This window comes from Piliocolobus tephrosceles, chromosome 5 (genome assembly GCF_002776525.5).
Source record: "Piliocolobus tephrosceles isolate RC106 chromosome 5, ASM277652v3, whole genome shotgun sequence".
Taxonomy (NCBI): domain Eukaryota; kingdom Metazoa; phylum Chordata; class Mammalia; order Primates; family Cercopithecidae; genus Piliocolobus; species Piliocolobus tephrosceles.
Genome location: NC_045438.1, coordinates 50,588,383 through 50,613,419, shown reverse-complemented (window position 1 = coordinate 50,613,419; position 25,037 = coordinate 50,588,383). Strand labels below are relative to the sequence as shown.

Genomic DNA, 25,037 nt, shown 5'->3' with positions numbered 1-25,037 from the left:
GCACCCCCAGGAGGAGCGCCCCATGAGGGGGTCATTTTAACATAAACGTGTATACTGGGATGACTGAGGCTGAGCTCAAGAACTAGTGTCTCGAGATCACCATTTCTGATCTCATTCGAGATCCCCGTTTCTTTCTTCTGTTACCTCCTGCACTTGGCTCCAGGGTTCTGTCCATGCCCGTCAAGAAGTCCTTAAGCCATCTTGTGCAGTCTCCCATTGAGATGTAATGGAAGGACATGGTCACGTCCTTGTCATTCTCCCACTTTTCTTTCATCTTTCTGGCTCCAGGATGAACCATTGTCCACATTCTGTTCTCTGAGTCAAAGAGGAGGAAGACGTGTCCATCGAAACTGAACTGACAAGATCCACTTCTGTGTCCTTCAGCTTTCTGCTCACAAAACATCCTGGCCTGCAGGGTGAGGGGTTCTGCCCCCATCAGAGAGAGATCAGCTCTGGTCTTGACACATGTTGAGCCCCCGTCCTGTTCCACTTACAATTTCCTGGCCTTACTCTCTCTGCCACATCTTGGCCTTGCCTCTAGATGTCTTAAGGCGTTAGATGACCTTCCATTTGTATTTTTTTTTTTTTTTTTTTTTTTTTGAGACAAAGTCTCACTCTGTTGCCCAGGCTGGAGTGCAGTGGCACAACCTCGGCTCACTGCAGCCTCTGCTTCCTGGGTTCAAACGATCCTCCTGCCTCAGCCTCCCAAGTGGCTGGGATTACAGGTGTGTGCCACCATGCCCAGCTAACTTTTGCATTTTTAGTAGTGACAGGGTTTCACCATGTTTTTCAGGCTGGTCTCAAATTCCTGACCTTGTGATCGGCCCACTTCAGCCTCCCAAAGTGCTGGGATTGTAGTCATGAGCCACCGCGCCCAGCCCCCATTTGTATTTTTACATGAAAACTATAAATGCCTCTAACCTACCACTGTATCTGCTCCCTCCTGTCCTGGGCCATCTGAAACTTACCCCTGGGTGTGTAATTCTCCAGCTGAATGTCAAGCAGTTGCTCTGTGAGCATGTCCACCACCTCTCTCAGTACTGGGTTCTGTGCTTTCCAGGTCTTTGTGACACTTAGTTTCTTCCCCAGGGGACTGACGGGTGTGACTGTCTTGTTGCCACAGTCATAGTGAAGAAAAGTCTTTTTATCCACCTGGCCTTGAACCGCACACCACCATGGGCCAGGTCTAAATTTAGGGATGATGGTGATGTCATAGCAAAGAGAGTGAGGGTCTGTGGAGAAAGGCAGGTAAGGGGTGGGTGGGGAGAAAGAGACCCCTAGTTAGCCCTCCTCCACAAGGTGACAATAAGAGGATGCTTTTTGCGGGCTAGGCTGGCCCAGGAAGGACTGCCCCCTCCAGAACTGTGGTGTCCACAATACTAAGGCAAGTGCTGGCCCCTTGCATGAGGACAAGGAGGAGAAGGAGGAGGAAGAGGAGGAGGTCTCTGCCTGCTGAGAAACCACATGTCCCCAGACATGTCCCACTGCCCCTCTGTCCACATCAGTCAACATACGACCTTGCTAGAGAGGTGCCAGGGCTGCTAGAGGAGGAAGGGCCTGGATGCCAGAGGATCTTCAGCAGCAGCCCGCATTGACTGTGGGAGGTGGGAGAGGGTGTGAGGGATGCCCCTGAGGGTGCTGGTACATGGTGGAACAGAGTGAGGATGGAACCCCGTTGGATAAAGAAGAATTGATTATCATGGTCACAGGATTTAACATGTTGGCAAAGTCCCCAGTGATGGTGCACATCTGCTATGAGGATGCCTTCCTGAAACCCTGGACAAAGGGATGGTCCACGCAGCAAGAAAGGGAAAATCTGAAAGTCTAAGGCAGGTAGTAGAGGGAGGGATCACAGGATCAGAGAAGTGCCCATGCTTAGACCCAGAAGGGTCTAAGTGTGAAAATCCAGAACAATGTCCATCCACTGTGCTCATGGGAAACCTGGAGGATTCCTGTTTACCCAGCATATAAAGAAGGCTCCATGAGAAGACACCAGAACGGAATGAAGCTTAGGGATGCCTATTGCTGAAGGCCAGGGTTGGGGGTAGGAGATGCTCTTCCTGAAATGGGCTCCCAGTAGTAATGGGATGAAAAATTCTGAAATTACAGATTCCAGGTGGAGGCTGTCAACTGTCAGGAGCAAGGAGGGTGCAATGATGGAAATGATTAGAGAAGTCACAATGCCAGCTGGGGACCTCAGTTATACAAAGTTATGCCCATGGCTCATAGAACAAAGGGGTCCAAGGTCCAAAAGAGACGGAAACCCAACCCGGATACTGCTGGATTTAAGTAATTACAAGAAACAGAGATAAAACAAATGATGGATGACCAGGAGGCTGAAAGTAACCAGTCCTTCAAAAACAAGGATAGTTTGTCCAATTTGCAGAATAAAGCCACTTCTCAGACCCTGAACCCATGACTAGAAGAAGACACCAGTTTCCAGTGAGGAAGGACCCTTTAACCCCGCAGCAAGTACAATGGGTCCTTGTGGCCTTCTACAAAGATATTTATGGCCACTAAAGTTTTCTGTGAAAGGCAATTTTATAAATATGTAAAGGTATGCAGGGAATATATTCTCCATTGTAACTACTCAACTCTGCTGTTGTAGTTCAAAAGCAGCCATAGACAATTCATGAATGATGAGTGAGGCTGGACGTGCCTTAAGTGCCCGATGACCCAAGGCTCCCTAAGATCCTAGAGGTACATGTGGTTGCAATATCTAATTGGAGAATCACAACAAAGATTCCATGTGAATGTTCAGAGGCAAGGCAATGCCACTCACAGCAAGGAAATCTCAACATTAAACAGTGGCTCCTGTAGAGTACTGTGCCTTGGCAGAGATGGGACCTTCAGCAATGTGAGGGCAGTGACCATCCAGCCTCAGAGCTGCCCATTACGGATGGACTCCTCACCCTCTAGGTCATTAGGAAGATAGGCACGGCAGTGAGAAGACACAGGTGGGTCTCCTGCGATGGGCAGGAGCAGGACCACAGAGAACCAAGAAGCTGCATAAGCAGTTGGCCACGATCCCCAGGACACCACGTGGCTGCACCCCCTCACCTTCAGCTCATACCTGAGGCTTTAGAGAGGGTCCCTGATGGCCCCTGTAGACCATAGATGCTACTCAGCAGCAAAGGAGGGGAAAATAAGCCCCCAACTATGGCACCCCCACTCCCATCACATCCACACCACCCAGAAGCCACAGACAAGGTAGGACCACCTTCTACTCTCCAACTGACACCCGAGACATTACTTGGAGATGACACCTTAAGGGATGGGACACTGTAATCCCCTCATCTGGGATCAGCAACCTAGGACAGGGTCCAAATCTGGTCCCCCTTCATTTGCAGGTTGCCATTGCCTGCTGCTGCTCTACAAAGGGACAGGACTGGACACAGAGAGCAGAACCCAAGCCCTGCAAAGATCACAGGGCATCCTTCCTCCCTTTCTAAAAAGGCTTTGCTGACCCCTGTCTACACAGTGACTATTCTCTAGGACGCTGGCTCCCCAGTAGGAAGAACAGGCTTCAGAAGGAAGAACAGGCAGGTCTGGGCCCCAAGGGCAGAAGTGGGCACTTCTACTCACCAGAGTTCCCAGGGTCATTCTGGAGGGAATGGTGCTTCCCATGCCCTCTGCACAGGTTCTGTGGGGAGCTTGGGGTGTGTTTGCTGGGGTGTGTCCTCAGTCAAGAGGCAGAAGGTGCCACGTGGTGTAGGAGGTGGTGAGAGCCCCTTCATGGATGGGGAGACCTCTGGGGTGACCAGCTGGGTTGAGGTGGGGAGTAAGAGGATGTGACCTGGGTGGTGGCAGTGGATGGTGAGGGGAGGGTGGGGGGTGTCTGCTGAGCCCCTGGGTGCAGGTAAATGTCTACAGGAAAAGTGCAGGGGAAAATTCAAGGCCAGGGAACCCTGGGGGTGCCGGAGGGTTTCTGTGGTGGAGAGTGGGTGAGAGCAGAGCAGGCCTGTGGCTAGTGGATAAGTCTGTGATCGGGTCCCTGTGAAATCGCCTTCACCCCTTTCCTGTCCCCAGCTCGGGTTCCCGGGGCTCTGGCTTTTCCTTCCCGAGGGCGGGTGGGACTGCCAGGCTGCACCAGGAATCCCCGCCCCACCTTGCTCTCTGCGGCCCTCTGGCTCCTCCACCCTCCTGCCAGCCTCCTTTCCACCCCGCTCCTTTTCCCCTCTCCGCTGGCAAGCAGCAGCCTCGGGAGTGGACCCGGCAGGAAGGAGCCGCCGACAGGAACTGAACGGGGGCGCAGTTCGGGGAAATCTCCCCTGTCTTTCTCGAAGCCTCCCCTCCTCTGAAAACCGCTGCAGTTCACAGCCCCCCAGGTTTGGTCCCCGCCTCGCTTAGGCTCCATCCACGAACTCACCAGCTCGCCCAGCCCGGGACCAGAGCGACGGCAGGAGCAAAAGTAGGAGGCACACAAGGATCTTGGTAGTGGCGGCCGCTGCCATTGGGGACCCAGAGCGCTGGGGATGAGACTTGATGAAAGGGGAGCCTGGAAGATGAATCACGTCAAGGTTGAAAAGCCGGCTTAGGCCGGCTTTATATGGATGTGCGCGGCACGTTCAACCTTTCCCGCCGTCGTCACAGCGCCGCTAGAAATATGGTTGGCTGCCCTGCCCGCGTCCCTCCCCTTTCCAGGTGTCCCTCCCCTTTGCCCCAGCCCCCTTCGGGTTTGTGTCTGGGTGTCGACCCGGCTCCTGCCAGGACACGGTTCCTTCCACGACAGACTCATTTAATCATCACAGCATTTTTTTTGAAGGTGACGAAACTTGCAGAGGAATATTCAGCGGCGGCGGCGTCTCCCTGTCCCCGCCTGGGCCCGCGACACTCTCCCTTCCTCCGCTTGCGCCGCGGTGTCCCTGGCTCACCCAGCTCTGGGCGCAGCCACGGGCCTGATCGCGTTCCCTCCACTACTTCCCCGGTTCATAGTGGACGTGTTTACAGTCTGGGCTAGGTTTTATTATTTATTTATTTAGAGACAGAGTTTCGCTCCTGTTGACCAGGCTGGAGTGCAGTGGCGTGATGGCTCACCGCAACCGCCGCCTCCAGGGTTCAAGGGATTCTCTGGCCTCAGCTTCCGGAGTAGCTGGGATTACAGGCGCCCTCCAACACGCCCGGCGAATTGTTTGTATTTTTGGTAGAGATGCGATTTCACCGTGTTGGCCAGGCTGGTCTCAAATTCCTGACTTCAGGTGATCCACCCGCCTGGGCCTCCTAAAGTGCTGGGATTACAGGCGTGAGCCACCGCGCCTGGCCCGGGCTAGGTTTTATTACAGGAACAGCACGCAAGGTTTCCGAGGTTTAAAACAACATATTGTACACTAAACAATTAGTCAAGATGGCAAATTTTATCTTGTATGTTTTCACCAACATTAAACAACTTAAAAAATTATCTTAAAAATTTACACCTTGCTCCCGCTCTGCCCAATGCAGACTGGTCAGAAGAGTCTACTCATTAAAATCGAGGACAGTATTGAGGACCTCGTCCCTAAAATCTCAACCTGTGACACACTTGCTGATTTGGAAAGCTCCTCAGAGAGATGGGCCCTGAGCTCCCAGTTCAGCAGCCTCCCTTGCCCAGGTTCAGGGATGGCGCAGGGGGCTCAGCAGAGCAGGTTCTAGAGAAAGTTCCTAGTGGTTCCCCACTGTCAGCGCATTCCACTGGCCTGTTCCCCCTGGGCTAAGGGTCAGCCATCCTTCAAAGCTGGGTGCAAATACCCCCTCCCATGTGTGTCCCCCATCTTCCCACAATACAGAACACCCTCCTGCTCCCTGAGACCTGGATCCACAGTGAGCGCATCCGGATCTCCCTGTGTGAGAATTGCTCACACAATGTGTGTGTGTGAGCATGTGTGTGACAGAGTCATGCTCTGTCACCAGTCTGGAGTGCAGTGGCACGATCATAATTCACTGAATCCTCAAACTCCTGGGCTCAAGGCTTCCTCCCCGCTCAATATTGGAGAGTGTGGGGCGAGGTAGTCTGAGCCACTAGCGCAGCCATCCTCTTGTTACTGTTTCCTATGCCCTGGCAGATGCCTCAGTAGTATTCACTCCTGAATTTACCATGCCTTGTGTTACACCGGTCTGGGGGCCAAGTGGGTCTTGGCTGTAGTGCAACTGGGGCGAGTCATTCTGCCAGGATTAGGAACTGTGTTACTTGGGAAACTTTTCTCATCACCCACCCCAATCCTGTCCCAGATGGGAGGAGCAGTGAGTGCTGTGTCCAGCCTCCCTGCCTTCCCAGTGCTCCCAGCATCACATGCAGCTCCTCCCCAGATGGTGTGGGGTCTGAATTCTCCATGTTCACCATGCTCCCACCATTAGCTCCCCATCTTCACTGCCCTCCCAGTATTTTCCCAGCCCCTTCAGGGTCAATGCCTGACCAGGTGGGGGTTCGGTGAAGAGGCAGAGGTCAGGACAAACCACTGGTCCAGTCTGACTTTAGGTTCCTCTCTGAAATGCGACAGGTGTAGCTGCTCCTGCCCCTACCCCTCTCCTGACCTGCCAATCTTAATAGGGGGAAGGAGTACAGATAAGTGGAGCCATGGAGGTTGGTGCTGGAAAGAACAGAAATGAAGACCTTTGTTCAATTCCCCAAATTATGGGGATCCCTTTCTGAGTTCTAGCAGCCCTTTGGTAGTCTGATGATTGGATTCCTGCCCTGTGTCTTAAATCCTATCATTTGGCAGGCACTGTGCTAGGTGCTGGGTTTACACGTGGGTGATGGATGTGTCCAGTCCTCCAGGAACTTAGAATCCACGGACAGAAACAAACATCCACGTGGCTGCTGCTGCTGTGTTGTCCTTGAGGTGGTTGGGGGTATGAGAGGACAGAAGAGGGGGTGACTCAGCTGTGCGTGGATTAAGTGACCACAGGGACGAGCTGCATGGAGAGGGGTTGCAGCCGCAGACTCAGGCCTGGTTGACCATGGATGGCTGTGCTCTAAAGTGAGCCCCAGGTGGAAGGAGAATGCTCCCTCAGGTCCTGTGCCCATGGAAATCCAACCCTTCACAGATCTGAGTCTCATCTGGATTAGACCATATATTTAGAAAGTGATAAAGGAACTCTGGGCCTGAGCGGCTTCAGTCTCCAGAGGGACCTAGGGGTTGCCTGCAGGTGACGAGGGGGCAAGAGAAGCTGCCTGAGGCTGAGAACAGAGGGTGAAAGGGAAACACCTGGAGGTCCTGGCTTTGCAGGAGGAGGAGGAGCTGTGCTGCATTTATGGAATTATTTACCTCTTCACATCAATTTCTAAAACGTTAGTTTTCTTGAATTTCTGGATGTGCTTTTTAAATCCAGGGCCATGTTGTGTCCACTCATTCTTAGCCAGGTTGGTCCACAGGCTGTTTTTCAGCATCTTAACAGCCCACAGCCTCTGCAGATATTTCAGCAGATTCCTTTAGCTAGTCACCTGAAACTTCCGCCTAAAATTTTCTATTCTTTTGCAACCACCATGTAGTATACCTGTCTCACTTCAGAGAAACGTCTATTCAAATTCCTTGCATATATTTAAATTGGGTTATTTCACTTTATAATATTGAGTTACAAGAGTTCTTTATATATACAGGATACCAGTCCCTGGCCAGATACATGATTTTCAAATATATTCTCTCATTCTGTAAGTTTTTTTTTTTGTTTGTTTGTTTGTTTTTTTACATTCTAAATGGAGTCCTTTTCGAAGCACAAAAGTTTTACATTTGCATGAAATGAAATTAAACTACCTTTTATTTTGTCATTTGCACTACTGGCATACAGGACTTAAGAAGCCTTTGCCAACTGCTCTGTTTTCTTCTGAGACTTTCATAGTTTCATGTCTTAGGTGGACATCTGCCATTCATCTAGAGCTAGTTTTTGTGCGTGCTGTAAGGAAGGGGTCTGTCTCATTCTTCTGCATGTGGCATCCAGTTCTCCCAGAACCATTCACTCCAAGCCTAGTGAAATCATCCTATCTTCTAAATTGATCACTGATGAATCTGAAATAACATAATCTTAAAACAGCATGAATCTTGAAATAACATGAATCTTAAAATAACTCAGAGCTAATCTACCCAGAAACAGCCCTTAAAATAAACAAATAACAACAGGAAGATGAAGGGAGCGTGCCACCATTTTAAAATGTGTGACTTGATAATGAAGAATAAGATAAATGTAATTTTGAATTTTTGTCAAAAAAAATGTACTAAACCCATGTTAAGTACTAGGGAAACACTGGTTTCTTTTGAAAACTAAACACCCTACAGAGGTAAAATAAGACTCCTGCCGATTTAGAGTAAGCATATCAGGTGGCATTGTATTCAGAGAAGTGTAATATAATATCAACCAGCCTCTTCACGTCACACTACTGTGCACAGAGCCTCCATGACAAGGAAGATGTTCTGTGCTGTGTGGGAACGAGTGGTATAGCTCAGGCGGAGCAACTGGAAAGAATCCTGAAGTCAGGGTACGGAAGTGGGGTGGAAGTGGGGCCAGACTAAGGGAAGAGGCTCAGATACATGCAGTCAAAATCCATCATGGATTTCCAACTGCAACACTTTAGAAAAAAAAGTATTCGCAACCCCAGTATGATTATTGTGATTTTTGGTATGTACTGATCTAGTCCTTCTCCCTATGGTGCTGCTGATAATAATTATAATAGTTGCCATTTACTGGGGGATTTTGAAACTGCCTTTGCAAAAATTATAGCTGAGAAAATTATAACAGTGAAAGAGATCTGACCCAACTCCATGTGACTTCTAATCTCCAAGCTGTCCTTGTCCATTCCTGGGCATTGGCCGAACTAACTTTGGGAGGAACTTGGTTTACAGTTTGACTTTGAAACAAAGATGAGGCCGGGTGTGATGATTCATGTTTATAATCCCAGCACTTTAGGAGGCTGAGGTAGGCAGATTGCTTGAGCCCAGGAGTTCCAGAGCTGCCTGGACAACATGGTGAAACCCCATCTCTACTAAAAATACAAAAAGTAGCCTGGTGTGGTGGCACACACCTATAATCCCAGTTACTTGAGGGGCTGAGGAATTTGAAGCTACAGCGAGCCAAGACTGTGCCAATTCACTCCTGCCTGGGTAACAAAGTGAGTCCCTGTCTCAAAAAGAAAAAAAAAAAAAGTAAAAAGACACAAAGATGGTAACAGCCCTTTCCCCAAATAAACCCCTTTCTTGCCTGGGGAACTGGACTGTCTGCAAAACTAACAAATTAGCAACAAGATTAGAAATTATGGTTTAGGCATCACTATTATAAAACCTAAGGTCAGTGCTTGAGATATTTTATAGACCCTGTCTGTCCTCGATGGTTGGCAGCACCCAGTTGGCAGTACCTAGACTGATAAACTGGCTCATCTGGTCTTGTGGTTTATCCATAACCAGCTTTTTGTGAATTAAACTTTTTCTCTATTGCAATTACCCTGTCTTGATAAATCGGCTCTGTGTAGACAGTGGGCAAGGAGAACACATTGGGCGGTTAAAATTTCCTTATACCAGGTACCATACCATTTCACAACGAATCTCTGAGGTAGGTATTATCATCTGCATAATACTGATGCAGGAACCAGGCTCAGACAGGCTAAGCTATATCACACAGATGATACATTTGTCAGCCCAGATATTTCTAACTCAAAGGTTCTGTCCTTCCACTATACCTCGAGACAACCCTAGGTGTATTCCAGTTACAATAAATATAATTTTACATCCTGAATTTAATCCATCAACTTATTGGTATATTCCCGTTATTGATACTTCTTCACATATCTTAGCACTGCCCATGTGATTACATAAACTTCACAACTGCCACTTGAGTTTCCTAATCTGTACTACTGGACATTTACTTTGTCACTGTTTTTTTCACCATTAGAAATAATGCCATAATAAACATTTTTTGCTCATACGTTCTCTTCAGCATCGATCATTTTCCTAAAAAATATTCCAGAAGTATGAGCGAATATTTTAATGATTTCTGCCACATATTTCCCAATTGGTTTCCAAGACGGAAGTGCCAATTTACACCATCAGTGAGCACAGAAGTGTATATAAAGTTGTCCATATGCATGTCAATATGAGTAAAACTATTTTTACCGAGTTAATAAATGAAAGCTGGCTTTATTTACATTTCTTTGATTCCAAGGTCGAACATTTGTCCATGTTTATCCACTATACCTCCTTTTTTGGGAACTGTTTGCTCATGTCCTTTGCCCATTTATTTTATTTTTCTTGCTGACTCGTAAGTTCTTTTTTTTCGAGTGGGGAGAGGGGACAGAGTCTCGCTCTGTTGCCCAGACTGGAGTCCAGTGGTGCAGTCTCAGCTTACTGTAACCTCCACTTCCAGGGTTTAAGCAATTCTCATGTCTCAAGTCTCCTCAGTAGCTCTAGCTACTACAGGCATGTGTCAACGCACCCAGCTAATTTTTCTACTTTTAGTACAGAAGGAGTTTCACCATGTTGGCCAGGCTGGTTTCTAACTCCTGGCATCGAGCGATCCGCCTGTGTTGGCCTCCCAAAGTGCTGGGATTACAGGTGCGAACCACTGTGTCTGGCCCATAAACTCTATGAATAAATATTTTAATGTCACATTTTCCCAGACTGTTGTTTGCAATTCCTTTTGTTTCTCGATAGGAAGTTTTTATAAATGTGCATATAATCTATCCTTTTCTTTGTGGTCTCTTTAATTGATTTGAAACCTGTCTTCCTTCCGGGTATGGAAGTTTATTTCCTCTAAGTTTTTCTATCTATGGAGTAATCTATGGCTTAATTTAAAAGAAAATATTTAATTCTTTAATCCATCTGGAATTTGTTTGTGTATGGTCAGAGTTGTACCATACACAGAGTTGTCTAAGTGTATTTTCCCTGACACTGCGAACCAGTTATCTTATTATTTAACAAACATAATTGTTTGTTTATAACACAAAAGAAAGAAGATGAAAATGTGAGAAAGTAAGGCCCTTGAAGAGGGAGAGTGGTCAGGCACCTGCAGAGGGATTAGCTTTGAATGGGAAGGTCAACTCTTTCCTTTGCACTTGGCGGAGACAGGGAAAGGCTGGGGGTGGCAGCAGGTGGGTCTGCAGAGAGGACAGCAGACCTCTGCCTAACAGCTTTGATTTTCCCTAACACACAAGGGACCCACTTCCCAAATCCTTCCCTGAGATACTGGACTTCAGGCTGAATATCCAGCAGAAACAATATAAGGGTTCTCGTCCTTGAGCTCTTGGAGGTTATATTCCCGCTCTTCTGGAATCCTAGCACCTCCAGCTTCCACCTCTCCTCCCTCCCCTCCTGCTGTTCTTCACTTTTTATCATGACATCCAGTCCCCCAACCCCTCCAGTCATGGGCATGACCCAACCAGGTTCCTAGAACAGTATGATGTACATGCGTGCCACCTTCGTAACTCACAAAGCATGTCCACTCTCGAACCTCACAACAGCCTGGGCTGGAGGACAAGCAGGCACCAGGATGAGCAGGGACTTGTTTGTGGAGACACCAGGCCCCAGAACTTCAAGCACCCCTCTCTGCTCCACAGACTCTAGCAGGCAGTCTCAGTCACTGCAAGACACTTCTCTCCAGCATCCCCTACTCGTTCCTGCATCCTCCTGCCTTTCCTACCTCTACCCTCGCAGTCCCAGGGCAGTGGTCCCTTTCTCGGCTTCTGCTGATGCTGCTGAAGAAAGCATAGGAGTTCTGGCTCCACAGCCCCCATGCTGTGTGAGCCTCGGGCAGTTTGCTTTCTCTTGCCAAGCCTTTGTATACACTAGGGATCATAACAGAACCTAGGCCTTTGTGTTGTTGTGAGGACAGAGTGAGTTCATGCATGGAAAGGACTGAGGCCAGCACCTAACACCAAAGTCAACAAATGTGGGCATGAAACAGGGCCAGTGTGTCCTGATGTAAGTTTGTGCTATCTTGTCACCATTTCTTCATGATGCTTTTATCCACCTCAGATGGATCCAGTCACAGCTCCTCTCCAAGGGCTCTTCTAAGCCATTTTCACATGCTCATAACGTTTCCCAAAAAAAGGAACAATTCAAGAAGGAAAACCTTAGTCCGAGAAGCATAAACAACTTCAACCTGTTAAACATCTGGGCAGGGGACACACAGGGCACTGGGGAAAAACTTTTGACCTCCACGCAGAGAGAACAAGGGAACCTCCACAGGAGCCTGAGCCGCACCTTCCTTGTTTCCATGTTGCTGAGACCTCAGAAAGTCTGAGCAGGACAATGTTCTCCCAGAAATGAGGACCAGCGCTGTGCTCACCTATTCTCATCCCCAAACACCTACAAAACAACTCCTAGACAAACTCCCCCAGGGAAAGGAAGGGCAACGAAGGAAGCAAGAGGAAAAACAACCTGGAAACTTCTCATAGTAACCTAAAGTGTTTCTGTTTTTGTTTCTGAGACAGTGTCTCCCTCTGTTGCCCAGGCTGGAGTGCTGTGACGTGATCTGTACTCTGATCTGCAACCTCCACCTCCAGAGTTCAAGCAATTCTCCTGCCTCAGCCTCCCGAGTAGCTGAGATCACAGGCACGCGCCACCATTCCAGGCTTTGTGTTTTTTTTTTTTTTAGTAGACACGGGGTTTTGCCATGTTGGCCAGGCTGGTCTCTAACTCCTGGCCTCAAGTGATTCACCCGCCTTGGCCTCCCAAAGTGCTGGAGTTAGTTATGAGCCACCGTGCGCAGCCTCTTACAGTAATCTAAACTTCAAAATTTTTTTCTGCGGGATATTCTTTCCTTGTTTATTTTCCTTCTAAAAGGTTTCCTCTGGGTTTATAGGAAAGCTCTCTTTGGCAATGTCGGTTTCCTCTAGGTGAATAGTGAGAACACAGAGAAGAGACTTTGTTTCTTTGCTGCTGGGATATTTTCCTCTGTGTTTGGGCAGAGAGGATGTGTGTGGAACAGCCGTGGTGGGCCTCAGCGATGCTGGTGGGGTCCAAGTGAAAGTGCTGCCTGCTCCCACTTCAGCGGGAAAGCTGCGGAGTCCTTCCCAGTGTTTGCCTCAAGGCCAAGCAGTCGCAGGTTGGCCCTTTGGTATCTGCTCCCCTGACAAGGGTTCTGAGCCTCATCTAAGGTAGAGGTGGGGAGGGAAGCAGGATGTGATGGACACAGATTTCCAGACCCTTTTAATGGATCCACAGGTTTTGGAGAATCCACACTTTCAAAGGGGTTGAGCTCTGCCCCCATTTTGCTGATATCATTCGTGCTATTATAAATGAAACAGCAACAGAGCATGATTAAACACACGGAGCATGACCACACGTGGGCACAATCAAGGTCTCTTATTCCTTCCTTGACCTTCACGTCCAACCACTACCATTTTTGTGCCTCCTGTATGTGTCCTGATTCTCTCCTTCAGAGCATCTACAAAAAGTCAAACTGTCGAATCAGCATCATTTTTAGTCCTTAAGTAACATGGTTTAAAGTTTCCTATTTTCAACGAAAATAAAGTCCCTTCTTTTCACTTTTTATGAAAGGGAGCATTAGTTTCCCGTCCCATTTCTGCCTGATGAAAGCCACCACAGGGAGAGTCAGGAGAGCCATGTTGAGAAACACGGGCGGGTGTTATGAGAAGCTCGGCATCTAATTAGATTTTGCTCTTGCAATGACTTAACACAAACCATGCCTTATACAACCCATGAGACTAAAATAAACTTTTTTCCCTGAACTTTTCTCTTCTTTTAAATCAAATTTCCAAGAATCCCCTCAAATCAGCCTTCCTCCTCAAGCCTAGAAAAATTCCAGTAGCACTTCACCGCGCCCGCCCGCTTCTGCCTATCTACCGGGCTTCCTCTTCCCTAAGACAGAGAAACCAACGCCAGAAATTCCTCTGGGTGCTGGCGGCTAAAACAACTTAGCACGAGTGTGTTTCTCTTCCACATTGGAGAGGGCGCTGCGGGAACCGAATGCTCTGGCCTCGGCCGGCCCCTCAGTCACGCGCTTACCCAGCCGAAGCGAGGCGCGTGCGGTGGACGGGGCGACGCCGTCCGGGGCGCGGCTGGGGTTGTAGCTGCCGTAGCCGCGGTGCAGCGCGAGGAGTTGCTGCGGTTCCGCCGGCGCCCACCCGCCCGCGGCCTCGGGTGAGCAGCCGGGTTCCGGGGACGCCACGATGTGAGGCCGGAGCCTGGAGACAGCCGCGGCTGCGCAGGACGAGCCTAGGACCCGCGCTCGCCCGCACCCGCACCCCTACCTTCCTGCCGCGATCCGCCCCACCTCGACTCGCTGCCCTTGGCCTGCAGATGTTGCGGCCGCGCGCCGTGCAGTTAAAGAGGTAGCAGCCCAGTGCGGCGGCCAGAGGCGCGGTCCGCCGGGGCAACTCCACCACGGCCACGCAGCAGCGCGGCTCGGAGCAGCAGGCCGCCCCGCACTGTCGCCAGCCCAGCACGGCCAGCGGCGCCCGAAGGAAGCTGGTATCCGCCGCCAGGGAGTCGTCCGGCTGCTGGCGAAACTCCTCCGGCAGCTGCTCCACGCCCGACGACTGCGCGTGCAGCTCAGACAGCGGCGTCGCGGGAGGCAAGGCCAAGCGGTCTCTCGGCAGCCACAGGCAAAACAGCAGCAACCCGCGCAGCGCCCGGTGACGCGGCAGTCGCCGGCGGGAACCGCAGCAGCGGGAGGCATAGCCAGCCCGGCCGGGCACCGTTCCTCGCGGTCACGGTAGGCTGCCCGGCGCTCTGCGCCTCTCCGCCCGGGCCCGCGGCGGCCAGGTGACGGCGAATCTTCCTCAGCGCGGATTAGCACCCGAACAGTGGCCGCGGCGAGTGGAGCCTTGGTGAGCCCGGCTCCTCCGCGCGACCCCGCCCCAGCCTCCGCGAGTTTCCCGCCGGCTTCTTCCGGGCGGGGAGAGCAGGCTCCTGGGAATGCAAGTTCAGGACTGCTCTGCTCCCACGCAGCCGCTGCCCAGCCAGGACAGGGTTCATGTCTGGGCCTAGCAGGTTTTAGCAACCAACCAGACCTGCTCAGGGGGCCTGCCTACAGGGGCCTGGCACTCGGGGAAAGCGGAGCAGTGGGAAGGGAGGGCTTCTTTTCAAATTCTTGTGACCCCAGGGCTATTCCAAAGAAGGGGCACGCGCACCTAGGACTACCGCACGGCGTCATCAACCCTTCGCCTCCAGCGTCCCCGACTCTTTCTGCATCAGGTTCCCAAAATGTGCTTGGGTGGTACAAAGCGGGGCGGGGTTAGGGGTGGCTGAATCAGGGCCGGGTGGAGTGGGGATGGGAAGTACTGAAAGATGTTCAGTCTGTTTTTTTGTTCGTTTGTTTGTTTTTTCTTTGAGACAGAGTCTCACTCTGTTGCCCAGGCTGGAGTGCAGTAGCGCGATCTCGGCTCACTGCAAGCTCGGCCTCCCGGGTTCACGCTATTCTCCCGCCTCAGCCTTCCGAGTAGCTGGGACTACAGGCGCTCGCCAACACGCCCTGCTAATTTTTTGTATTTTTAGTTGAGACGGGGTTTCACCCTGTTGGCCAGGATGGTCTCCATCTCCTGACCTCGTGATCCACCCGCCTCGCCCTCCCAAAGTGCTGGTGAGAGGTGACAATGTGCTAAGCAGCCCTCACTCTCAGCGCCTCCTGGGCCTCGGCGTCCACTCTGGCGGCGCTTGAGGACCCCTTCAGCCCGCCACGGCACCGTGGGAGCCCCTCTCTGGGCTGGCTGAGGCCGGAGCCGCCTCCCTCTATTTGCGGGGAGGTGTGGAGGGAGAGGCGCGGGCAGGAACCAGGGCCGCGCGGCGCTCGCTGGCCAGCGCGAGTTCCGGCGGGGGCGGGCGCGGGCTTGGCTGCGGGCCCCGCACACTGAGCGACAGGGCAGTGAGGGGCGTAGCACCCGAGCCAGCAGCTGCGGAGATTGCGCTGAGTCCCCCAGCAGTGCCGGCCCGCGGCAGCACTGACGGGCAGCCTCCCTGACGGGCGCCGCCCCCTGCTCCATGGCGCCGGGTCCCCCTGACAGCCCAAGGGCTGAGGAGTGCAGGTGCGGCTGGGGACTGGCGGGCAGCTCCGCCTGCAGCCCCGGTGCAGGATCCACTAGGTGAAGCCAGCTGGGTTCCTGAGTCTAGTGGGGCTTGGAGAGCCTTTATGTCTAGCTAAGGGATTGTAAATACACCAATCAACACTCTGTGTCTAGCTCAGGGTTTGTGAATACACCAGTTGGTACTCTGTATCTAGCTAACCTAGCGAGGACTTGGAAAACTTTTCTGTCTAGCACTCTGTGTCTAGCTCAAGGACTGTAAATGCACCAATCAGCACTCTGTGTCTAGCTCCAGGTTTGTAAATACACCAATTGGTACTCTGTATCTAGCTAACTCTGTATCTAGCTAACTAGCACTCTGAGACTCTGTCTAGCTCAAGAATTGTAAACGCACCAATCTGTCAAAATGGACCAATCAGCTCTCTGTAAAATACACCAATCAGCAGGATGTGGGTGGGGTCAGATAAGGGAATAAAAGCAGGCTGCTGGAGCCAGCAGTGGCAACCCACTGGGGTCTGCTTCCGCAGTGAAGCTTTGTTCTTTCCCTCTTTGCAATAAATCTTGCTGCTGCTCACTCTTTGGGTCCACGCTGACTTTATGAGCTGTAACACTCACCACGAAGGTCTGCAGCTTCACTCCTGACAGCAAGGCCACAAACCCACCGGAAGGAAAAAACTCCATTCACATGTGAACGTCTGAAGGAGCAAACTCTGGACACACCATCTTTAAGAACTGTAACACTCACCGCGAGTGTGCGCGGCTTCATTCTTGAAGTCAGTGAGACCAAGAACCCACCGATTGCGGACACACTGGGATTACAGGCATGAGCCACTGCGCCTGGCCAATGTTCAGTCTGCTTAAAAACAAAAATCAAGCTTGGTGAGGTACTGCCCCCTGTAAGTCCTGAGGCTGAGTTGGGAGGATCGCTTGAGCCCAGGAGTTCGAGACTGCAATGAGCTGTGATCACATCACTGCACTCCAGCCTGGGGGACAGAACAAGACTCTGTCTTTAAAAATAAAAACTGTAAAAAGCAGTCGTCAGATTCACTCACATTTCCACAAATATAACTAAAATCTGAACACAGCCAACATGGGGACCTGGTGAGTAATCTCTACAGCCTGTGACAGAGAGGTCTCTAGCTGTTAGATCGCATAAAATCTCAGGAGTTGTGCTTTAAATGACATAAGGAATAAGAAAATGTTGAACCCAGTGGTGGCTTCACCTTGGAGTTCTAGACTTCTGTGAGCAGTGTCTGCATCTTGTTTATTTCTTAGTCAGTTTCTGTTGATTCATTTTTCTCCTGATTATGGATCACATTTTCTTGCTTTTTGGCATGTCTGGAAATTTTTGTCTGGATGCTGCACATTGTAAATAGAACATTGTGAAGTGTCTGTATTTTTTAGGAGGGGAAGAATAAATAATTGAATGGGAAAATATCAGTCTCTCCCATGTTTTTATTATCTCCAGAGCTGACATTTAGGAACCTATTGCTTGCAGGTCCAGACCAGAGTATGAGGTAAAGTTAAAAGGCAGAAATAGAAAGAAAAAAGTTCAATGGTACTTGCCATTCCATGAAAGGGAGAAATTATAAAGTTTTTGCAGAGTTTATTTGAGTGATGTTTGAGGCTAAAAGAAATGGCCTCTTAGCTCTAAAGGCTGTATCTGGACTGTACCACTTTGGCCTGGAGATGTGGGATACTCATCCCACACAACTGCAGTCATTTTAAGATGACCTTGAAGCAACATAATGCTTTTTATTTCTTTTTATTTTTTGCCATAGGCCCTGGAGAGCTTGAGCAGGATTGTTTATGAGGAGAAACTTACACTAGTGATGAAAATGCTGACTGAGGGCATCATCAAACCCTCCAAGGACTAGTTGGTATATAAGTTATTAATATTAAAAATAACATGATAATATGTAATATTAACTAAGAATTGTATATGATTTCAAAGTTTGCCAAACACTTTCACATACATGATTTTATGTGGACTTCACAGACTTTGATCACCTCACTCCTGCCTCTGGGACAGTGAAAGAGAAGTCAGTACAGAGTGAGCCCTAGCTCACATGCTGCGTGGTAGGGAAGTGGACAGGGGAGAGGCCAGCATTTCTCAGGTGCATTCATTTCTAAATTCCTCCAGCACCACCAAAGATTTTCCTGCATCTGCAAATTCACAATAGGTATTTTTGGGGGAAGTGAAAATTATTTAATGTTGTGTTTACCCATTAGCAGTGGTTATTTCTGGGCTGTTAGTTGCCAGTACTGAAGGGGAAATACTGACTTTTTTTTTTTTTTTTTTTTTTTTTTTTTTGAGACGTAGCCTTGCTCTGTTGCCAGGCTGGAGTGCAGTGGCCCGATCTCGGCTCACTGAAGCCTCCACCTCCTGGGTTCAAGCGATTCTCCTGCCTCAGCCTCCTGAGTAGCTGGGACTACAGGCATGCGCCACCATGCCCAACTAATTTTTGTATTTTTAGTAGAGACGGGGTTTCACCATGTTGGCCAGATTGAGCAGTCTCAATCTCCTCATCGAGGTCGATCTCATGATCCACTCGCCTCAGCCTTCCAAAGTGCTGGGATTACAGGTGTGAGCCACTACGCCCGGCCTACTATTATAATTTATAAGACTTTTTATCTGTTGAATTTTTGTTTTTCACAATGAGCTTCTTGTAAATTATTTTTTATTTTTTAAAAATAAGTGTTGACATCTGCTTCAGCCAAGAGGGAGCAACAGGGACTGGACTTACTCCATAACCTGAAATGAAAAATATGGGGAAAATGTATGGAACAATGGTTTTCAGACATTGGGCAACAGGCAATGAAGGGCCCAATAGAAGGGAGACAAAGGAAGTGAAGATGCTGCTTGCTCCAGCTTGCTTCCTGGAGAGGGTTTCCAAGCTGCATTTCAGACAGAGGAACCCAGACAGCCCAGCAGTCTCTCTGAGTTGGAAAACAGAGCTGCAAATTCAGGGAGGCCAGGGTGGCTAGAGTAGCAGAGAGGAGAGAGGGAGATCTGGAGGTCTGCGCGGGGTTCCTCTGAGTCTTCAGCTGAAGTTCTACCAGGTACATGCATTTGAGGAAACTTTCCAAGACAGAGAGGCAACCACAAGATAAAAGTAGGCAGAAAAACTTCTGAGCTTGCACTGGTCAGGCAATAATTCATGTTCTCAACAGCCAGAGTGGAGAAATCTTGTGATACAAGAGGCATGAGTTTGAGTAGGAAGGGAAGGGATTACAGAGAAGCACATGAAAACTTCTGCAGTGATAGGTGTGTTCATTATCTTGATTGTGATGATGGTTTCACTGGTGAATACATAGATCAAAGCTCATCAAATTGTACATTTTAAGTGGGTGTAGTAGTCAATTATATGTTAACAAGGCTATTTTAAAAAACCAAGTTTCATTGCACTGTGTGTGTTTTTTTTTTTTTGAGACAGAGTCTCGCTCTGCCACCCAGGCTGGAGTGCAGTGGCCGGATCTCAGCTCACTGCAAGCTCCGCCTCCCGGGTTTACGCCATTCTCCTGCCTCAGCCTCCCAAGTAGCTGGGACTACAGGCGCCCGCCACCTCGCCCAGCTAGTTTTTTGTATTTTTTAGTAGAGACGGGGTTTCACCGTGTTAGCCAGGATGGTCTCGATCTCCTGACCTCGTGATCCGCCCGTCTCGGCCTCCCAAAGTGCTGGGATTACAGGCTTGAGCCACCGCGCCCGGCTGCACTGTGTATTATGATTTATCTTCTTATTCTAGTTCTCCTTTCAGTTTTTTCTGAAATAAACTATCTTCGTTTTAAAAGCCTAAACATCAAAACCTTATCAATGGATAGAAGAATTTTTATGTGAGGATGAAAATGTCAGGACTGTAGTCTGGAAAGAAGAAGACATGTTCCTCTTTTATAAGATAGATTATTAAGAGTAAGACTGGATCAAATTGAGATTTGGACTTTGTAGGTCAGTTTGTTGAATGTTGGAATGAGATGACACATATCTTAGCTGGGCTGCTGTAACAGAATACCACAGACTGGGAGGCTTATAAACAACAGAAATTTATTCCTCTCAATTCTAGAGGTTGGGAAGTTCAAGATCATGGTGCTGGCAGACACTGATATCTGGTGAGGGCCCACTTCCTGGTTCATAGACAACAGGCTTCTCACTGAGTCCTCACCTGATGGGAGGGGTTAGGGAGCTCTCTGGAATCTTTTTTATTATAACACTAATCCTACTGGTGAGGGCTCCACCTTCATGTCCTAATAATCTCCCAAAGTATCCACCTCCAAATATCATCACATTAGGTGTCAACACAGGAATTTTGGGGGGTTACAAACACGCAATCTATAGCAACACCCTAGTGACCATACCTTTTTGTTGCCCTCCCCTCCCCACTACTGTCCATCTTAAATACATTTACAGGCATCGAATAAGTTAAATCAGTGCATGTGAAATGCTTACAAGGGCATGTGACACATGATAGAAGCTCAATAAATGCCAGTTGTTGTTATTACAACAGAAATGAAGGACCTTTCCTAAGATTTGAAGTCATGAAACCTCTTGAAGCCTGAATCTCCTCTACAACATCCCAGCTGAGTGGTCGTTGCAGTAAGATTCTTCCTTCTCCATACCCCTTTCATGGAGTCTGCTCTGCTCACATCCTTGGAAGAGGCAGCCCCAACCCCCAGGTGACCACACCTCCTGTTCACTAGGGATGGAATCTATAATGAACACCTGGCCCAAGCAGAGTCAATCAGATATTCTGTCTAAGGAATGTAAAAACAGAATTGAGAAACAAACTGACTCAACAAACTGACTCAACAAATTGAGTCAGAGAGTAAAGTGTAGCTGGGAAGCCAGGTGAGCTCCAGGGGACATGGAAGGGGATGATAATGCAGAGAAGCTGTTCAGCAGAGGGGGACAAATGGAACAGTGAAAGGAGGAAGTAGACAACAGTGCATATGTAGCCCTGAGACCGGGGGGAGTGAAGACAGGAGTTGCCTGTCACTTTCTGCTCTCAAATCTCTCCCCTGAGCGCCTACTTGTCCTTCCACCTGGAATTCCTCTCATGGAGTTCTTGCCTTGCAGCTCAGTGATCTAGGTTCGTCCTAGTTAAATCTCTGTGGATTGCAAACAACAGAAACTTATTTTAGATTGGTTTAAAGAAAAAATAGCTACTGTGTTTACACACATGCACTCACAGGCAGGGAGGAAGGGCAGTTGGGCTTTAGGAGACCCTGGATCAGACACAGCAGAACCCTCAGCAGTCAGGTAGCTGGTCTTCCAGTTGTTGCTTCTCTCTTCTGGGACCAAGTAGTCTGAGATCTCCACTTCTCTCTGCACATCTGATTCACGCTTCTCTGAGTCTGACATTTTCTGCCCTCCATGTACAGAGCCTAAGTTTATCTCACCTCACCTGCAGCAGTGAACAGAAACTCAGAACAGTGACCATCAGTACCAAGAGAGAGACTCTGATGAGTCTAGTTTGGTCCTGTGTCCACCCTAAACTGAGGTTAGGGTGTGGAGATCATGAGGCACAAAAAGAGTTACAAACATGGCCTTCCCCCTCCTCATTGAAGATAGAATGAGAGGCCGTTCTTAGAGGAAGGAAGTGGTGGTAACGGGAAAATCCTGAGAAGTTGTCTTCTATGTTGACTAAGGCAATGCCTCGTGTCTGCTTGAACATGTTCATTAATTTTCATTTTAAATTTAAGAAACGCTTATAAAAAGGACTGTGTTAACGACTACCAGGAACTGGTCTGAGTTCTGCACAGTCACTTATTTACTTAAAGCAACAATTATACAGCATATGCTAGTATTAACCCCAATTCACAGGTAAGGAATGTAATACGTTGTTACTGAAACACCAGGGGTTCAGTTTAGGTCCCGTCACTTGCAGCACAGAAAGCCAATCACTGGATAGAGTATTTTTGGGGAAGAAGGCTTTCTTTGTTGCTGCCAAATAAAGATAAGTGGAGATAAGTCTCAAATCTCTGACCAACTAAAATTGGGGGTATATATAGTGGGGAAGGGGTGTAGCTACCCGTAGGAAAACAGGAATTAAGGAGGGGTAAGGAAGAACAATTGGTCAACAGGAAGCAGATGGTTGGTTAGGAAAACAGGAATTATGGAGGAGTAAGGAGAGGAGTCTGGTGTCTCATTATCTGGATGCAGTGATGTGATGAGTTTTACTTCCTCCATATTATGGAAGTCGGAGGGTTTCCTGAAAAAGGAATTCATATAAGACAAATGTAAGTTTTAAGCATTAAGAAGAGCAGGGTCCATTTCTATCTTTAATAGAAAAAAAAATGGTAAACATCAGTTCTCTGGGGAAATTGAGCTAGTTTCATGTTCAAGCATGAAAGCTCCTCCCATCTTTGGGCAACTCTTACTGTTCATTAGAATGTTTTCCTTATATTCAGTTACAATCTGTTTTGTAGCTTCCAAGTATTTGTCTTAGTTCCTTCTCTTGGGACCTCTCAGAGCAACCTATACCTTCTCCCAGGTGATGGTCCTTTAAATATTTTTAAAATGCCATTGAAGCTCAGGTAACTCAGCCTGCTTAGTACGGCACAGTGTTGAGTGTGGCTCATGACAGCAGTGTCCAACACCTGCTGGCTGTGTGACTTTGGGCAAGTCACCTACCCTCTTCAAGCACCAGATCACCCCTCTGTAATACAGGAATAATTGCCTCACCTTGCTTCCCACAAGTGTGGTGAGGATTAAGTGAAATACAGCACGTAAAGCACTTGGCACAATGGCGAGTGTGTGCTAAAGGCTCCTAAGTGTTGGCTGGGATCGTCCTCTCTCAGCTCATCTATTCATCACATCATGAGGCTTGCAGATCTCCATTCTGTCATCTCACCTGCTTTCTGTCCCACCTGGCTTTGTTATTGTTCCGTTTTTCAGCTTTACTGAGGTACAACTGACAAATAAAAATTGTAGGCGGGCACGGCGGCTCATGCCTGTAATTCCAGCCTTTGGGAGGCTGAGGCAGGTGAATCATGAGGTTGGGAGTTCGAGTCCAGCCTGGCCAACATGGTGAAACCCTGTGTCTACTAAAAATACAAAAAAAAAAAATGAAACAAAACAAAACAAACACACACACACACACACACACAAAAACAAATTAGCTGGCCATAGTGGTGGGTGCCTGTAATCCCAGCTACTTAGGAGGTTGAGGCAGGAGAATCGCTTGAACCCAGGAGGCGGAGGTTACTGTGAGCCAAGATCATGCTACTGCCCTCCAGCCCTGGTGACAGAGTGAGTCTCTGTCTCAAAAAAAGAAAAAAAATTGTATATTTTCAAGGTATATGACATGATCATTTGACATACATATACATTGTGTATGATTACCATAATCACATTAATGAACATATCCATCACCACACACAGTTACCATTGTTTGTGTTGTGTGTTTGGTGAGGGTACTTGAGGTCTACTCTTTTAGCAAATTTCAAATAAACAGTACAGTATTATTGACTGTAGTCAGTATGCTAGTTCCAACTTTTATGTCTTATAACTGAAAGTTTGACCAATTTTATTTTATTTATTTTTATTTTTTGAGATGGAGTCTCACTCTGTTACCAAGCTGGAGTGCAGTAGTATGATCTCAGCTCACTGCAAGCTCCGCCTCCCGGGTTCATGCCATTCTCCTGCCTCAGCCTCCCGAGTAGCTGGGACTACAGGCACCTGCCACCATGCCCGGCTAATTTTTTGTATTTTTTTTTAGTAGAGACGGTGTTTCACCATGTTAGCCAGGATGATCTCAATCTCCTGACCTCGTGATCCACCTGTCTCGGCCTCCCAAAGTGCTGGGATTACAGGTGTGAACCACCACGCTCGGCCTGTTGAGGGTTTTTATTATAAAAGGATGCTAAATTTTGTCAAATGCTTTTTCTGTGTCTGTTGAGATGATCGTATAATTTTTATCCCTCATTATATTTATATGATATGTCACATTTATTGCTTTGCATGTTGAACCATCCTTGCATCCCAGGGATAAATCCCACTTGATCATGGTGTATGATCCTTTTAATGTGCTGTTGAATTCAGTTTGCTGGTATTTTGTTGAGAATATTTGCATCTGTGATCACTGGGGATATTGGCTTGTAATTTTCTTTTCTTATAGTCTTCTTATCTGGCTTTGGTGTGGGAGTAATTCTAGCCTTGTAAAAGGAGTTTGGAGGTGTTGCCTCCCCTTCAATTTTTTTGGAAGACTTTGAGAAAAATAGATGTTCTTTCTTCTTTAAATGTCTTGTAGAATTTACTCATGAAGCCATCTGACCCTGGCCTTTCCTTCGTGAGGAGATTTTTTAATTATTATTATTATACTTTAAGTTCTAGGGTACATGTGCACAACGTGCAGGTTTGTTACATATGTATACATATGTCATGTTGGTGTGCTGCACCCATTAACTCTTCATTTACATTAGGCATATCTACTAATGCTATCTCTCCCCTCTCCCCGGACCCCACAACAGGCCCGGTGTGTGATGTTCCCCTTCCTGTGTCCAAGTGTTCTGTGAGGAGATTTTTGATTTTTGATTCAATCTTCTTACTCACTAATTGTCTATTCTGATTTTCTTTCTTCATGGTGCGGTCTTGGTAGGTTATGTTTCTAGCAATGTATCCATTTATTCTAGGTTATCCGATTTGTAGGCACACAATTGTTTATAGTAGTCTCTTATGATCCTGTGTCTTTCTGTGTTATCAATTGTAATGTCTGTCTTTCATTCATAATTTTAATCATTTGAGTGTCTTTTTTTTTCATTAATCTAGCTTAGGTTTGTCAATTTTATCTTTTCAAAAAACCAACTCTTAGTTTGTTTATCTCTTCTATTGTTTTTCTATTCTCAAATTCATTTATTTCTGCTCTAATTTTTATTATTTCCTTCCTTCTGCTGACTTTGGGCTTAATTTGCTTTTTTTTCTGTTCCTTGGGGTTTAAAGTTACATTATTTGAGATCTTCCTTTTTTCTTTTTTTATTATTTATTTATTAGACTTAATGTTCTTCTGAATCTTTTTTCTTAATCTAGGCATTTATTGCTATAAACATCTGTCTTAGTCTGTTTTGTGCTGCTATAACAAAATACCTGAGATTGGGTCATTTA

At 47.9% G+C, this 25,037-nt stretch overlaps 2 protein-coding genes across 2 annotated transcripts; both read right to left on the bottom strand.

The window, feature by feature from the left end:
• Positions 1 to 96: 96 nt before the first annotated feature.
• On the bottom strand, positions 97 to 4,454 carry LOC111535121 (UL16-binding protein 2-like). Its single transcript, XM_026448945.2, is given in 4 exon segments — positions 97 to 133; positions 135 to 426; positions 969 to 1,232; positions 4,370 to 4,454. Coding segments are annotated over 4 exon segments (678 nt in total).
• A 9,370-nt stretch (positions 4,455 to 13,824) lies between these two features.
• On the bottom strand, positions 13,825 to 15,901 carry LOC111535122 (low-density lipoprotein receptor-related protein 11-like). Its single transcript, XM_026448941.1, has 3 exons — positions 15,535 to 15,901; positions 14,207 to 14,622; positions 13,825 to 14,022 (listed from the first exon to the last, which is right to left on the bottom strand). Exons 1-3 carry the CDS (start codon positions 15,899 to 15,901, stop codon positions 13,825 to 13,827), a joined length of 981 nt encoding a protein of 326 aa, XP_026304726.1.
• Between the last annotated feature and the right edge of the window lie 9,136 nt (positions 15,902 to 25,037).

Coding starts and splice junctions, on each gene's coding strand:
- LOC111535122 (XM_026448941.1), bottom strand. CDS start 15,901: ATGGAGCAGGGGGCGGCGCCCGTCAGGGAGGCTGCCCGTCAGTGCTGC. Junction 14,623..15,534: donor AGGCCCAGGAGGCGCTGAGA/GTGAGGGCTGCT, acceptor CGTGACCGCGAG/GAACGGTGCCCGGCCGGGCT. Junction 14,023..14,206: donor GCAACATCTGCAGGCCAAGG/GCAGCGAGTCGA, acceptor GCGGAACCGCAG/CAACTCCTCGCGCTGCACCG.